The sequence below is a fragment of the Zonotrichia leucophrys genome, chromosome Z (assembly GCF_028769735.1).
Source record: "Zonotrichia leucophrys gambelii isolate GWCS_2022_RI chromosome Z, RI_Zleu_2.0, whole genome shotgun sequence".
Classification (NCBI taxonomy): domain Eukaryota; kingdom Metazoa; phylum Chordata; class Aves; order Passeriformes; family Passerellidae; genus Zonotrichia; species Zonotrichia leucophrys.
The window spans coordinates 34,560,962-34,578,672 of record NC_088200.1 but is presented as its reverse complement, the minus strand read 5'-3'; the positions used below and the strand labels follow the sequence as shown (position 1 = coordinate 34,578,672).

The window sequence follows — 17,711 nt, the reverse complement described above, 5'->3', positions numbered from 1 at the left end:
ATAAACGAGGGGCCGGAGAGCCCACTGAGTGAGCGGAGGGTCGCACTGATCCGTCGAGGCAGCCAGCGGTCCTGTGCGAGGAAGATGCTGCCGATCAGGAAGACCGCGAAACAGGGCAAAAGGGTAAGTCTCCTGCTTCCCTCCCTCGCGCAGAGCCGGCCGCTGCTCCCCCCGTCGCGGTGCCCTCCGCCGGCCGCCGCGGGCGGGCGCTGCCCCGGCTGGCGGGACGGGACGGGACGGTAAGGGGGAGCAGCCCCGCCGCGGGAGTCTGGCGGCGGGCAGGGCTCCGGCGGCGGGCGTCGAGTCCGCGTAGAGCGCGGGAGCCGCTTCTTGACTGGCGCGACCCTGGCCGGTTAACCTCCCTCTAAGGTACTCGGTATCTCCGCAGGTAAGGCGATCTTGTGAAAACGTAAAATAAAGCCAGAGCAATTGTAACTGTTCAGCATCGAGAAGTTAAGGACATTTGGGCATCGTTATGAGACAGATAAATTAGCTTGGTCTTAACGCAGTCACAGCCCATATAATCTTGGTTTCTCTGAACACATAGAATGGAGCCACCAGAGTATAAAACCATTTAGTGTAACGCTATTTGATACACAAGTCAAGCAGGACTTGCTTTAAAACACACTTTAAAATAGTAAATTAAAATAGTAAATATTTTAAGGACAACCTGTCATTGGATGAGGTTTCTGTCTCCTGCCTGCTTTGTTTAAAAGGTCCAGATTTCTCACCCCTTGGTTAACATGACTGGTGTTTGTATAATATCAACCCAAACTCCTATGTATACATGCCCACTACTCCCCCATTTAGCTAAAGGAATAAGCCAGGAAAAAGTTATCCAGGCACCAGCAATTCATGCCATTAAGGCAAAGCTATGAACAATATCTAAGTCAAACTCTCTGACATACATCAGAACTGGTACCCTGTGCTGCTGCTTGGCAAGGTCAGCAGAATGACATATTCTGTCTTCTATTTAAAGGACACAATTGCCATTAGTAGGGCACATCTTTCTCAGAATGGGTTTTACTCATTTTTATGTGTAGAGCAAAAGAGCTGAAAGAAATGGGAAGTCCATGAGCTCTGGGTCCTACAGGCAGTTTGATTATAAAAGAAGAAGGTATGGGGTATTTGTTCTGCTTTTTATATTTTGGCATGTACCACCTAATTTCAACATCGAGCAGAAATTCCCCCTACAAGCAGTGGAGTTCGCTTTAGGGCTTGAGATGTGAATAGTTTTTTCAAGATTTCTTTTCTCTCTGCTGATGAAAAGGTGGGTTATAGGTTGACCAAGCAGGATTTTCACTTAGACAGTACAGTTGCATGCCTAAAGAGGGTAGTGGGAATATCTTCATAGCGGCACTTCCACTCACTCTTTCCATGTATAGGCGTATGGACCATGTGGTGCAACTTCCTTCATAGTAGCAAAAGTAAAGCTGCAAAAGACGGCTCAAAAAAGCCTTGGATAGCTTTTTATATATACTGGTTTTTGTAATTAAACATATTTTTTGTCTCCTACCAGATCACTTGACAGTAGAATATTGATCTGGATTAGACATAAGCGCACAGCAGTATGTCTCTGAACAAAACAATGTTGATGCTGAATTTTGGTTAGCTGTATGGTGGTTAAATAGGTGGTATTTTGCACAGTATATAAAGTAAATATGGTGTGAAGAGAAGATAGCAGACCTATAATGAAGTCTGCGAAAAGGTTATTTCCATTTGGATCCAGCATGAATCTCTCAAACTAAGGTTTTATTAAATATTTTGTGCTTTGTATTTATCTCTCCTGCCATTAGATACCCTGGGCTAGACTTAATATATCACAATATGTTAAGGTGCCATGGTCTATTCAAACGTGGCTTATGTTGCTTCTGTGTGCCAAAAATGAAGATTTGTACTTCAAAATGAAACAGAACTGTGAAGAAAAACTGCTATTAAATACTAGAAGTGACTTTTTAGAAGGAAGTTCTCTTGTTAATTTTACTTTTTCTGTTGTTAAATTACATTTAAATACATAATATAATAGTAAATATAATATCTATATATGATGTCATTTTGTGTCTATTACTCAATGCTCAGTTAAAAAACAACTGAGGCTGCCTTTACATTAAAGATTTCATTTATTCTGCATGCCTCTTCTCTGCATATCAAATTTCTGAAGCAGGCTTCATCTACAAAAGGTTCTTTGTCAGACAGAGGAAGCATGGACTCAAGCAATGAGCTTTTGCTGGCCCCATTTGGGGCATTCTGTTATAAATGAAAGGAGGTTTATTGCAAGCACAATCTTCACAAAACCAGCTGGCATTTACTCTAAAATTGTTTCTCCCTGATTCTGTGGAAACAAAGATAAAAACTTGCACACTTTGTTGAAGATTTAAAGTCAATGGGCTCAATATTTTGGCAAGTCCATAGTGGAATCTGATGCAGAGGTTTGCAGGCCAACACTTGGCAAAGCTCTGCGCAGCAGCTCTGTACAGACCAGTCTTGCCATTTGCTGCAATGCCAGTGCCTCAGCCAAAGTAGGCAACGCTCTCAGCCAGGCTTTGTCCCTCCAAGGAGCTGGCCCTGCTGTGCATGGTACTGAAACTGGCACAGCTGGCACTCTGCTCTTTACTGCTGGAAAGGCCTTGTTCTTGTTCTGCCTAAACAGCAGCTCTGAGGCATCCTGAGCGTTTGTCTTTGTTGGATATATGGCATGAGAGAATTGTGTTAATGAAAAGGACACTATCAAGAAAGATAATAATTGAAGTTTGAAGGGTAATTGTAAAAAAAAAACCTGTCCACTCAGCATGAAAATCACACTCAACTCTATGTCCATAAGGCTTTTCTTTTTCCTACTCCCTCAAACTTCTTCTGTTGAAATGAAGAAAACTGTGGATGGAAATTTCAGTCCTACCCTTGATTAATTCTTATCCTTTATTCACTACATATATATATGTAGTCTTCATTCAACCACTTCGTAATATAGATGGAGTTATGGTTGCCATCCAATTGGCATCAATCCTACTCTAATAGTAGGTACTTCTTAGAAGTTTCGAACAAGGCAATGAAGCAATTAAAGGAATAAAAATGCAATGTATTTTAGGACAACCCAGTATTTTTTCTCATGTTTTTCAGTTTTACAAAAAAGATAATTGCCATTTTCCTTGCATTAGTGTGGAGTTCAAGGGAGAAGCAAGGCTTATCTTACATAGGGCTTTGTAAGGTTTGTAGTTTGGCACTCTAAAACATTTCAGGGCTGTGCAAAACCAACAGGATTATTTTTTGTTTTGTAAATCTGGGTAAGCAAACCCAGGCCTGTGAAAAGACTGTCAGAAACTGCAAGTCAGCTTTCTGAGATGTGTCTTGTTTGGTAGGAAACTGTTGCATATTACTTTTCTGTGGTGCCTGTTCTGCCATCTGGAGTCACAAGCTGCTTGTGGTAAGGCTCTGTGAAGGTGGCATTGGAAGCTAGAGAGCAGATGAGCTAATAGCGAGATCAGTGGTACTAGTGTCTAATTTTAAGTTTCTCATGTATTTTACAGAGAATTTGAGATGGCGTGTTACTTTCATAGGAACATCTCTGGACCACTGACTTGCAGTTCTGGAAACAATGTCTCAGGAATACAATATAACTGACTAATGAGAAGTTTTACACATAATATATGTGTGCATATTAAAGCCTTATGCTGAAAAAGAGCAGATCTACCATTCTTTAATTAGAATTTTACAAAGGAAATTTATTACTTTTTATTATCGTGGCAAAAATATTTCTGCTAGCTCACAGATATTTGTCTGCCTTGCAAATACAGGAAAAAGCCATCAAACTGAAGAACTGTAATTGTTAACCTGCCCTCATGCTTTCTTCAGGGTATTCTAGAACGCTTGGACGCTGGAGAAATTGTGATCGGAGATGGGGGATTTGTCTTTGCTCTTGAAAAGAGGGGATATGTAAAAGCTGGGCCTTGGACTCCTGAAGCAACTGTAGAACATCCAGAAGCAGGTCAGTTTTACTGGGAAATTATATTCCTATAGTGAATGTAAACAATGTAATGGTTGACTAAGTAATAAATACATAGAGCTCTTAGTAGATTTTTAAATAGAAGTGTTCCTTGACACTGTAGAATTGCATGAAGAACAGCCTAAAACCAGCTCATCTTTCCTGTTTCTCTTGCTCTAACACTGGCCAAAATCAGTTTGCTCTGTAAGAATATGAGTAGTGCAAACATCTACTGATATCTCTTCAGAATGCTCTACCAATCTTCAATAACTTGCATCCCAGGGACTTTTTCATGCAGATGTAGTTATATTTGTGTTTAATAAAGTTCAGTGATTTCTTTCTCATGGATTTGTCCAGTCTGTTTTTGCGCTGATCATTTAAAGTACCTTATGAAAAGGAATTCTGCAGTTAACTATCTGATTTCTTTTGTTCTAGTCATTCATTTATATTTGTAATCTAAAATAGTTTTTTTATTAATTCTTGCGAAGAAATCGCGGTTTTTAATAAACATTGTCATGGGAGTATTTAATGTTTCTGGCTCCACTGTAAAATGGGGAATGATAAACCTGATAGGAACCTAAAAAAACCATTTAACGGAGTAACTCTCTTAAAGTGGACAGAGAGAAAATGACCAACTATTTTATGCCTTCCAGTGTAAAGACTGTAGTGTTAATCATAAGTAGTGCAGAAGCGGATGGTATTATCTATTTATGCATGCTTCATTACAAGATAGCATTTGCCCTAATAATATGATGTGCGCTTAATCCCACAAGTCAATTCAGAACTTCCTGGGGAAAAAAATTCTTTCTTCCAAGTGTTTTCTATTCCAAGTTAGTTTTTTCTGCTATACAGGAGAAGAAGGAAGAGGAGTAGAAGGAGAGATACCTTAGTTCTCTCTGCTACATCACTTTGTACAATTCACCTATTTATTCAGCCTAATATTTCTCAGCCTTCAAATGTCACTTATGTGTCACTTAGCATCCCTAATTTAGGGTTATGGGCAGCTTTAGATAATGCAGAGCTCCAGGAAAGGTTTAAGGATGGATGACCTAATTTGCTGACTCTCATCTCCCAAAGAGACATTCTATCATCTCTCTATTTCTCTCCACGTCTACCTCTGTCTGGCCCTGCATGTTCCATTTTACAGCTCATAGCACTTGTCCCATGCTCTTTCTTTCCCCTTTTCTTGGTATTTTTGCAGCTCAAAAGCCCTCCCCACTCTGCGCATGTCTTTTACAGGCTATTTATAAATCCACCCTTCAGGGCAAATCTGCTGATTTCCTTTTGTGCAGTGGGGCTTCTTTCCCTCCATGCTTTTGCTCCTGCTTGCTCAAGGATTGTGTTACTTTGAAAGCAGATGTAATAGAACACAAGGAGCAACTGGCAGAGACAGTGGGTGTAAAAACCATACAGCTACCAGAGCTTCTTCTCCTTATAAGGAAAGGAAAAGGAGGGAAGTTCTGAGAAGGCAGGAAGGAATTAAAAAAAAAAAAAAAAGAGTTCAAGGCCATTAACTGTATTAGAGAAGAGGGAATTTGCCAGACTGGTAATTGTAGAAATTAGGAGATCTATATTTTTCTTCTGAGACAGATTAGGGATTGCTCTGTGCTGAGCTGTAGGCGTGGGTGCTTATTGCTCCTATCTCCTGTGTCTTTTATGTAATGTCCAACTCATGATGGATTTAAATAATAAATTGGCATTACACATCTGACTCCTAAAATGCATCAAATTATTAATAATGTTTTAGCCTCATGTGTGACTTTCATTCTCATTTCTCAAATGCCGGAGGAAGCGTGCTGGAAGTCGCACAAGTACACTACAGAGTGGTTTGGGTTTTTGATATTGCACAGTGCTGTGAGTTTTATAAGAACAACAGTGTATTCTATTGGTAAAGCTATTTGCTTGAGGTTGAATGAGATTCAGGCTGATAGTTATAGCATTATTGTTTCCCCCAAAGTGTATCCCATGTCTCCTATTCACAACCTGGTATTTTGGGGTATGAAGTTCCTTAATCACATGTGTTAGATTTCATTTTCCTACTTATGTCACCATCCATATTCACACAAAACCCAGGTCTTCTTCTAGGAATGGTCTACTATTGAAATGTCATAGAGCATTTGTGAAAATATTTGTAGATTTTTTTTCTTTTCTTATTTCCTGACCAGTTTTCATCAATGCTTCCTCATTCAGGAAGATGAAAAAGAACCCACTAGAAATATAAAGTCCTTGTATTTGGGATCAGTGGCCTATTGTTATGATGTAGGAAAAAGAATACTCCCAGCACTACAACTTTTTGTCCCTTCATAAAGATGTGACAGTGAAATTTGATCCCAGACATTCAGGCAGATTCCAAAAACTTTTTGAACAGTACCTCTGCTACAACCTATGTTCCTGGAAAGATTTTTGTGACTGCTGGGCAAAGAAGCACTGTGTTAAATCACCTGTGTAGTAAAAAAATAAGCACTTTGAAGTTACCCAAGGCAGCAACTAGAAATAAAATACTGTACCAGTAGAGACAAGCAAGAGACACTACAGCGATCCTTCATTGAAAGCAGACATGCTTGCATGTATGCGCATTAAATCTAGAAACACAAAATGCTCTTTGAGCTTCTCTGCTGCAGAAAGCTACGTTTGTTGCAGAATACGGGAGTAATTTTATTCTCGCGACAAACTTGCTATTTTTTTAGTGACACAAACTGTGTCTGTAGACAATGAGTTGTGATAAACTAGGACTTCAGGAAAACCTTTCTAAACCTCTTCCATAGCAATTGCAGTGTTCTTGTGCATCTAGGTAATAAGTATCTTGTGTACAGTAAGTAAGGAACTCCTGTATTTGCTACAAGCTACTAAGCATTTAACTCTGTTTTACATGATCAGTAGCATTCTAGTAATTATTGTAACTATTATTCTGTGGGTATATATATAAAATCAATTAACAGTTCCTGTTCTGTTGCTGTTATGGCAATTGAAGTATACTGCTTACAGCCAGAAAGGCATGACTACCATTACAGAGCCTTTTCCCAAAGTCCTAATGTAGGAAATTTGTCTATTCAAAGTAATGGTAACCTTTCCTTTAAAAGGATTGTTGTTGATGTAGTAAAATCATCATGTGAAGACATAATGATGATTGTGAGTGATTTGTGCTGTGAGTCACTTTTCTGGAGCAGCAAATCTTATTTTAAGTAAGGATGTATTTAGCAAGATAGAGCTTTGGCTTTGGCTGACTATACTCTTTTAAAATTTTGCTAGGGGAGAAAACTGAAAAATGTAGAATAGAGGAGGCAATGAAACACTCTAATCTTCCATATAATTATCATGCCCCTTAATTTGTTGCTATGATCCTTTCTTTGGTTTTCTTCTTCGTAATATGTAAGCTAAGAGAAGAAGGCTTTTTCATTCGAAGAGCCTTTTGTCTGGTGTTCCTTGTTATGCTTTCACATTATTGTGTCAGACATCAGTTATCCCTTCCTAAATCACTATACAAAAGCTCTAACAAGCCCTACATCTGGGAGATCTGAAGGACTGCAGAAAATAGAGGATTGTCAAGATGGCCGGCAAAACTGAATCTGCAGCTAAACTATGTAGAAAACTTCAGTCATTCTTAACAGTAAAGAATGAAGAAGAAAATTTTCTACCCAATGTTTTGATGGTGAGAAGAAAGAAATTCTATGCAGACTCAAGTACTGCTTCTAACTTCTCATAATTGGTCTTCTAGTAAACACAATGTCACTTATTTTGCAAGATTACATCAACAAACACTGGATTTGGGGATAACACACTAATAACCTTGTCTCTTAATTTGCAGTTCGTCAGCTTCACCGAGAATTCCTCAGAGCTGGATCCAATGTTCTGCAGACCTTCACCTTTTATGCCAGTGAGGACAAACTAGAGAACAGGGGCAATTATGTAGCTGAGAAAATAAGTGTGAGTAAACCAGTTTTGGAGATGCAAAATAAGTTGATCAATTTCAAAAGGTTTAGCAAAGGTATTATCAAGTTTGTCCTAACATATTTGAGGACCAGAGAATGAGATGATGGAATTTCAGAGTTTGAAATAGCAAAAAAACAAAGTGAAGTGACAAAAACCCCAAACCAAAACAAAAATCAAACACAAAATTGGGAAAGGATGAAGAGGGGAAGGAGAATGCCTACATTGTATTTTTCTGTATTTTTATCTGAGGAGATCGGTTTATGGAGCTTAGGTACAAAGATTATAGAGAGTACTAAATGCAGAGAGAGCAAAACTAGTGAGAGAATGGAGATGTTTTAGAATCCAGAGAAATTACTGAACTGTAAAAATGGTGAAGAATCTTAGAGAATAATGAACAGCTAACGAGAACAAAATGTTTTTAGAACCACATCTTCATTAAGTAGCAACTAAAGTAATCCAAGCTATACACTGTATTCAATATTCCCCTCCTCTTGTGTGAAGGTAATTTTTACATCAGCAGAAGTACCCTGTCAGTGTCTTCTTACCCCCTACATAGAGGAACTGTAGGATTCTGTGTGTGTTTACTAGACACAGGCTCGAGGCCTAGTGGAATTCCTGGCCAAACATTTCTGTATAATACCTTTGATACTAGAATGTTTGGCACTGAATGGTTTCTCTGATCCTGTTCCTTTGGTCCTACTGTACATTCTATCTTCTGCAAACTAGAGAAAATTCTCCAGGGCTCAGGGAAGAAGGAATAGCTGTATCTGTGAAGATATCCTCAGTCAGAAATTAGAACAACCTGGACACTAGGGAAACACTTGAGGCTTAATTGTGTTCATCCCAAAATGTCATATGACCAAATTTATCTGAAATGCTGGACCTTTTACAACACTGAAATGTCCGAAGTGGTAGTCCCAGAAACACAGTAACCCTGGAACAAGCCAATGCTTCAATTCTTGCTGACGTGCAAAATTATAGACACTGGAGAGCACCTGGTATTTGGATAGCATTACATCAAACATCTCAAAATTTATTTCCTGCCAGTTCTAGAATCAGGTTGCTCCAGGATTTAACTAATTTATGGTTCCACCTCACAGAATTCCCAAAGATGTAGCCATGCACAAATGCAAATGAAAGACAATCTGTCAGCAACCACTTTAAAAATCAGCTGGGTTTTTGAGGCAGCCATGCAAAACTTTAGCAGAGAGAAGCTTATGGACTTAGACACTTCTAAATAGTCTGTGGACTGCAGAGAACCTGCTGTAATCAATACTTTTCAAATACCACAAATAATGATTCTTTTTCCCAGATTTTTTTTTCTCAGTTTAACCTCTTTTTGAAAAGCTGTTCTGGTCACCCCAATTTAGATATAGAAGGAATATGACTTCCAGTCTTGGTGATAAATTAGCAATATTTTTCCCTTTCTTTAAGTTGGCAAGTTTAATATCACATAATTAATGCTTTCTTTCAAAAAATGTCTTAAATAACCCTGTGTGAATATTATATCGGGGGTGGGAGGTTAATTATCAGAAAAGTAAAATATATTTTAAAAAAGAAAAGTTAAAATTTTCATGTATCTTGTTTTCCATTCAAAATTTCAGAATGAAAACATATGCTTAGGTGTAACTAACTCATTTTGTGAGAAGCAAAGAAAATTCCACTTCACACCAAATATTTGGTTTTTATAGCTATTTGTGTAAGATCTATTAAAGATAATGTATTTTGTAGTATTTGACAATATGATAACTTAGAGGAGGCAAATTATTTTTCTAATGTTTGTTGCTGTTTAAAAGAATCTTATCTTCCTAATCAAGATTACTCTCAAAATCCATTTGATTTTAATTGCATTTAGTTTAAATTTAACAAAAATATGGAAAAGCCATTATGACATCTCACTGTTTTTGACCTTCTAGGGTTCTGCATACCTCTGGTAAGATAAAACTAACAGATTCTATGTTCACACAGTGCCAAAAAGTGAATGAAGCTGCTTGTGACATTGCAAGAGAAGTAGCTAATGAAGGTGATGCTTTAGTGGCTGGAGGAGTCAGTCAAACACCATCTTACTTAAGCTGCAAGGATAAAACAGAGGTTAAAGCAGCCTTTCGAAAGCAACTGGAAGTCTTTATGAAGAAGAATGTGGACTTCTTAATTGCAGAGGTAAATCTGTAAAAATAAGTATGTGCCTTCAACTGGCACAGTGTTAACTTTTAAGATGTCTAGCCTATTTTAGGAAGTATCCCTACATGTTTCTACCTCCTTCAAGATTTTCTGCTGTGCTTTTATCTCAGTAGTATCAGATTTTTTTTTGTAAATGCCCACCAATATCTGCAGGTGTTCTAGAATAGGATCTTTGGACTTCATTCCTACCTAAGTCCAGTAAAATTTTGTACGAATACAAAGACAAAATGTTGCTGGGATCTGGACTAATCCCTATTTCTTCAAGTACGTGGAAAGCAACCTAAGACAACTTTTCTAGTTGACTATAGGTCTTGGGTTAATCCATGATTAATCTCCCCTGTGGGCATTCTTGTTCTGAAACAAAAGTAACATTATTTTTAATTTATTTTAACTCATTTTTAAAAATCCTTTTTTAACTGTGTGGCCAGTAAACTCAATTGAATTATGTTGGTATAAATCAGAAAATTATCAAATCATTGTATTGATGGTTAATTTGGGGTCTGGATAGGAATTTTTATATTTCTTTGCTGAGAAACAAAATCACCTAGTTTTAATTTTTTTCAGTATTTTGAGCATGTTGAAGAGGCTGTCTGGGCAGTTGAAGTTCTAAAAGAATCTGGAAAGCCAGTTGCAGCTACGATGTGCATTGGTCCAGAAGGAGACATGCATGGAGTGTCCCCTGGACAATGTGCTGTCCAGCTGGTAAAGGCTGGTAAGAATCTGTTTTAATGTGCCCTTTGAAAATATGGGAAAAGTCCCTAATTATTTAAATAAATAGAGGTGTATGCCAAGTAGGTAGCTTCCCAGTTGTATCTGATAGGAGTTATGACTCTGTAGAAAAGTCTTTATGTGTACTTTACTGGAACATATGGAAATGCAGCTATGAAATACTTGATTATCTCTATGAAATGGGTAAGAGCAGTAGCCATAGAAAACTGATACTGAATACAGCAAAATCCTAAACCTGCTCAAATTTCATTGCAGACCCATCCCCAAAATTTAGAATCACAAGCACAAAGCTGCTTTTGATTCTCTGCTCTTGTTTTTGCACACAGCTCAAGATGAGAAAATTAAGAGAATGACAAAATTAATAATATTGTTTATGAAAGGCTGTTTTCTATGGAACAAGGGGAAGGGCAGAAGGAATTAATCAGGGGCATGATGGGTGAAGATACACAAGTTTACATATCTATCCCAAAGTACTCTTTTCCTTTCAAGTTATAGTTGAAATCCAAAGGTTGAACTTGTGTTAGCAACCTGCCACGTGTTTCCATATGTGCCTCTACATAATCAGATTTTACTGATTAAACACTGTAGGAGGGTAGAAGGAAAAACATCTGTAGAAGATGTGATTAATCATTAGAAAGGTAAAGAGGAGTGCAGCTGAGATGTAAATGGCATGATCAACCTCAGGAGAGTTGTGCCAGGCTGTAGCACAGCTGCCTTGTTTCCATAGCACTGGTGTGAAGGTGGACAGCACTTCTTCTAGAGTGCTGTGGAACTTTCATCTCCCACTTTCTGGGGAACTGTGACTTGAAGTTACTTTCCTCCTCCTAGGTGCTTCTATAGTTGGAGTCAACTGCCATTTTGATCCAGAAACTTCCATCGAAACTGTGAGGCTGATGAAAGAGGGATTGCAGGCTGCTAAACTGAAAGCCCACCTGATGTGCCAGCCACTTGCTTTCCATACTCCTGATTGTGGAAAGCAGGGATTTATTGATCTTCCGGAATTTCCCTTTGGTAAGACAAGGGTATATTTTTTGTTGGTGGTGTTGCTTTATTGGCTGTTCCTGGCTTTTATTGCCTCCAGCTTTTAGTACAGCTGAAGCTGCAAGGTGTTCTTTTATTCAATATGATGAGTCCTAGTTATCCTGTCTGGCATATCCTAGTTATCCTAGTCCTGGCATTTTCCAGACAGATCAATAAAAATAATACCAGAGTAAAGATCATCCACATAGGGAGAGCACTTCAGTAGTATCACAGCATGTAATGCAATGTATAATTATGATGAGAAGAGTTAAAATGCTACAACCTAAATTAATTTTAAAAATATTCTTCCTCGTGCTATAGAACCCTGTTCAGGACTGCTGTAAACAGTCCAAAAGGCAGCAGCAAATGTAGTAAAAAAGCATCATTTTTCTGGGTTGTGATATGTATCCCACAAGTCCTACATTTACTTGTGTAAGAGTTTAATCTACAATGCAGTACAATTGATATAGGAACATTATTAGTGCACTCATAATATTTAAATCTTGTAAGTGTGACTGTCTAATGTGCGTGACATTAGAGAGACACCAGAAAGGGGACTTTAGTATTGCTAACAAATTAGCAGTTTGGAGTAGAAAACTCCATGTATGCTCAGGAGAAACTCTACAAAAACTGGGAGAGTTAGCCATTTAATATTTATATAAGGCTTGTGTATTTAGGGCTTCTTTTCATGTGAGTATTTTGTCCTATAACATGAGGGCAAAATCAGCTTAAACATTTTAAGGCTGATTAGAAAATTCTTTCATTTTCAGATAACATACACTCTTCTTTTCAAGATCAAAGTAAACGGTCCCAAAACATTCACAATTGGAATTTGCAGCAAAAAAACCTGAGAAGTAGATGTGATTTTCAGGAAGTTTGGTGTTTTTCTTTAAATTCCTCTCTTTAAATAAATGAAGGAAAGAGAATAAAGCATAAGCCTGGGGCATTCATTAAATGGTAATAACACATCTGAGTCCTGAAAATATCTAAGATGTTTAAACGTGTTAGGAACTCATTTATGCTCTTCATTCCTTCATATAGTTCCTCTGATTGCAGGCAGGGAAAAAAATAGTCAAACAGATGAAGTAAGCAATCAAGTGAATGAAAGGATTCACTCTGGTTTGTTATGGTTCTTGGCTTGTGTGCTATAAGCAATCTGTATGACATCTCAGCATTTAGAATTTCCATGAATAATTAATTGGTGAAGACCTGCTCTGTGAGTGTTTTCAAAACCCTGAAGTAGTAATTGATTTCTTGACAGCAGATAATCTCTTCAGTAAATCATTTTTAAACTGACCAAATTACCTGATTTTCATGAAGGCAATAACAGGGATATTTAGATTTCTGAAGAGTACATATACTCTCTACAGGGCAACAAGATCTAAGTTTCTAGGGAAGCATTAGTTTGTTAGTATGTTGTATTGACAAACTCCAGCAATTAGATGCCAGAAAGATTTATTTTTCTGTAGATTTGTTTCCATTTTTCTATGTTTTCTCTTGTGTTTTATTGCAATTTCTCTGAAATGTCACCAGTTAAATAAGGAAAATGTTTTAGAAAGAAATTACCTGGTCACTGAAAGCATACCCAATTATCTCAAGGGTAGATATATTGAGGGGGCAAATCAAGGAGCATGTTACAGTTTTTCTTAATCAAGAACTGTTAAGTTAGAGATATTTAATTCTGAATAAAGCCAAGAAAAGTATTGCATTGACAGACATGGAAAAAAATAAATAAAATGTTAGTCAGTTTTGGGAAGGAATCCACTTTAAAGACAAGGATGTTGTGTGGCACAGTATCAAATGCTTTGTGGAAGTCCAGGAAGGTGACATTCATCACTCTGCTCTACCAATGCTGTAACCCCATTACAGGAGGCCACCAAATTTGTAGGCACGGTTTGCCCTCAGTAAAGTCATGTTGGCTGCCACCAATCACATCCTCATTTTCCATGTGCCTTAGTACAGGTTTCAGATGATTTGATCTAAGGTTTTTCTGGGCATTGTAAGACTGACTGGTCTCTCTTTCTCTGGCATTTCCCTTTCTGCCTTTTTAAAAGTGTGAGTTATGTTTCCTTTTCTCCAGTCACTAGGAACTTCACTGGACTGTCACAAGTATTCAAGTATGATGGACTGTGGCTTAGCCACTTCAGCTGCCATCAAATCAATGCATCTCATCAGGTCACATGGATTGTGACAGGGTGATGGAGATGACAGGGAAACAACCTATACTGTTCCCCTGATTCTTAGTTGCTTATACAGGTGTATGTTGAGTGCACAATGATGCATTCTTACTGTTGATCATTTGTATAAATTTTCCATTAGCTTTTAAATAATATATGAAAGAAGAAGAAATAATGCATTTGTGCTTCTGATGCTTTCTATCACATCTGCAGCACTATACAAAAGCTTTTTTTTATTTGAACAGCTTTCTAAAATGCTTAATCAAAGTTTTCCAGGCCACATTAGTCCATCTACTTTTCCTTTGTCTCATCTTTCCCTCTGAGAGCAGTAATTTTCTTTATAAGCATCTTTAGTTGTCTCCCTTCTGCTTTTTTATTTGTAAACCTGATTCTTAACTACAAAATGGACTTAGGCTATGTCTGCTTTGTATCAACTTCTTGCATGTTAGACATTTTTGGGACAGGACATTTTTGGGACAGGACAGGACAGAGATCCTACTCTCCTTTGTTGCTGGAGCCTTACTACCTCAACCACAGCTTCTTTGTGCAGCAGTGTTCAGTGCACAGACATGATGCTGCACTTAACTGATAACCATGCTGGTTCACGTCCTGCAGATGTGCATATCTGTTAAGAAGTGGGAGGATTTTTGTCTTTTTGTTTCTGTATTTTCATTTCTTTAAGTTTCTTCTTCAGTCCCCATTCTTTTCTTTCCAGTTATGCCACTCTTGTGCCTCCAGCTCCTTGAAGTGTGCTTTTCACTTTTTACTCCTTATTTCCACAAGTCTACTCTCTCAGGTCTCGTTATTCCATCACAATGCTCAACAAAACTTGCAACAGAGATGGCATTCTAACTTGCCTACACACAGAGCTTTCCACAAGGAACGAGGTGTGTCGAGGCAGCAAGCTGCTCATGACTGGGATTATACCTAAGGGTTGGTCTAAGAAATAGCTAAGATCCCAGCTGAAACAACCGGCTGCCAATATCAGATTGTGGAATAAAGCATTTCTGAGGAATAATTACCAGGATTATTCCTGTGCCAGTAGGCTGATACCTTCTCCTTTCACAGATCAGTGTGTGGAAATCAGTTTTCCCAGGTATTGATTGTTTATTAGGAAATGTAGCCATAACATTGAAAGTATTCCAATTCTTCAGCTAAGAACTCTGCAGAATGGGAAACATGATCCACCTCAGAAGATACTACGTGCTGTTTTGGCAGGCCAAACATGCTTACAAGCACTGGTCAGTGGAGCACTGCAGAAAAAGCTAACCTTCTAAAAGTTTCAATCTCTGATTCTAGGTCAGACAGTTCAAATACATATATCTTCATCTACAACCACTTTTGCAAACAGAGTGCAAGTGTTTCAACAGCATGATTTCTTACCAAAACAATGGATAAAAATTGGACTATGAGGGAAACCTAAGATATTAATGTCTCTGCAGGTCTGGAGCCAAGAATTGCCACCAGATGGGACATTCAAAAATATGCAAGAAAGGCCTATGACTTAGGAATTCGTTTCATTGGAGGCTGCTGTGGATTTGAGCCATACCACATCCGAGCAATAGCTGAGGAGTTGGCTCCTGAAAGAGGATTTTTGCCAGAAGCTTCTGAGAAACATGGTAGCTGGGGTGATAACCTGAGCATGCATACTAAACCCTGGGTGAGAGCAAGGTATGTATATCTGACCTGGAAACCAACACACCTTTTGCAAAGGCTTACATTGCTCCGCAGAGCACACTGGCTTAGCTGATATGGGCATCTAAATATCACTGTAAAGATTTTATGGTTAGAAATATATGTTTTATGTTTAATCTCCAAGAATTAAAGCTGACCTAAGAGCAGGGAAAGGGTTGAAGGAGAAGTAGAGGAGATCTTGTGAATGTAATTAATGACAATGAAAAGGAGAATATTGTATATCAGCTCCTAATGGTGGCTTGCTTACAGTATTCCTTTCAAAGACTGAAAAATACTTTTAAAGCATGTAGCATTTAATTGCATGTTTTCATTCATACTTCTATATATAAATATAATGTCCATCTTTACAAGTTAGATGACCCTTTGCAATTGTCTTCTAAGTCACATTTCTTTTAATATGTTATGAGGTACTGTGAAAAAAAACCCTGAGTTTCTTTTTCCTTATTTAGGGCAAGAAAAGAATACTGGGAGAATCTGAAGCCTGCTTCTGGCAGGCCATATTGTCCTTGCATGTCAAAGCCAGATGGCTGGGGAGTGACCAGAGGAGCCAAGGAGCTGATGCAACAGAAAGAAGCAACAACTGAACAACAGCTGAAGGAGCTCTTCCAGAAAAAGAAGTTCTAATCCACTGCAGTTATATAAATCTTAAAATGATTTATCTGCAGACCATCTCATGCTTCAGAAGAAAATCTGTGAAGATGCGTACTGTGTTGATTTATCAGTTAAAATGTAATGAAAGAGACAAAATGCAGAAAAAATGTGATTACATATGTCTAACTTTGATAATGAAATCCTTCTCTGGACCAATAGTTTAGAGAATACATAGTAAAAAGTAATTTTGGATTCTCATAACAATTGAGCTTCTGTTAGCTGAGTGCCATTAATTGGGTAGACACAGAAATACCTGGAAAGTCATAACTGGCTCTACTCACCTGTGAAGAAAGAAAAAGCCACCTATAAATACAGTGTCAATGGACTTCAACTCCCAAGTCTTTTTTCAGTTTGGTTTTATAGGAGCTTCCTCAGACCTCAAGATTTGTTGAGAACTAGTGCAGGAACACAAAAACTGCCAATTATTTGTGGTCACTTTCTTGGTTTCAACAGAACAAAAGTAAAATGGAAAATATATTTTATAATTGTTATCAAAACCTAAGGAAAATGAGATCTTGCAGGAATTTCTTATATGCAGAGAGCTTTTAGAAGAGAAAAATGGCAGGTAGACAAAACTCAGTTTTTGTCTTAAGGTACCATGTACACAAGATTTACTCTTCTGGGGATTAAAAGGCTTAAGAAATTACTCTGCAATCTGAAGAAATGTCAAATAAATTAAAAATAATATAATGAAATACTATTGTATTATCTTCACACCTTAAACTGTAAAATCTCAAAAGCTATATTGTATCTCCAGTAAAAAACTAATTTTCAAATGATACAGCTTATTTCTGGGAATCTTGCTTTAATTACTTGGTTATCTTAAAACAGTAGGTTTCTAAGATATAACTCCCATTTAAAAGAGCAGTACACATGTTTGGGGTTCTTTTTTGTTTTGTTTTGTTGTTTTTTTTTTAATCTGATTGATTCATTCTGCAATCTTAGTTTTAACAAATGAAAAACTCTGTTAGGAAATAGATCAATCCATTCAAGTTTAGAAAACCCATAGAATTTGTACACTGATTTGTTTTCAAATGAGATAAGGTTTTCATAGAAAGGGTACCACTATATTTAGAACTTGTAAAACCCCATATTTCCATCATTCATTTTTGTAAGTACCACCCAACTTCAATTTCTGTTTAGAATGAATTTTCACCCATCCTACATGAAGGCAACTACCTTTATGAAAATCTCATTCTCACAGTCAGTGTTGAAAGATGTAGTTAGACTACTTTTCATGTATAAGCTTATTTCCTTGTTTCTATCCATGCTGACATTCTGCAGTTCAGGAAACTCTTACATAGACAGCACTTCAGTGAGAAACTTAATGCATCCTTTTCTGACTGTTA

At 37.7% G+C, this 17,711-nt stretch overlaps 1 protein-coding gene across 1 annotated transcript; it reads left to right on the top strand.

Moving 5' to 3' along the window:
* Positions 1-33: 33 nt before the first annotated feature.
* Positions 34-17,149, top strand: LOC135459727 (betaine--homocysteine S-methyltransferase 1). Its single transcript, XM_064736023.1, has 8 exons — positions 34-123; positions 3,850-3,982; positions 7,785-7,903; positions 9,878-10,069; positions 10,655-10,802; positions 11,648-11,830; positions 15,459-15,687; positions 16,161-17,149. The coding sequence occupies exons 1-8, from the start codon at positions 85-87 to the stop codon at positions 16,333-16,335; spliced, it is 1,218 nt and encodes a 405-aa protein (XP_064592093.1). The 5' UTR covers positions 34-84; the 3' UTR covers positions 16,336-17,149.
* Positions 17,150-17,711: the final 562 nt, after the last annotated feature.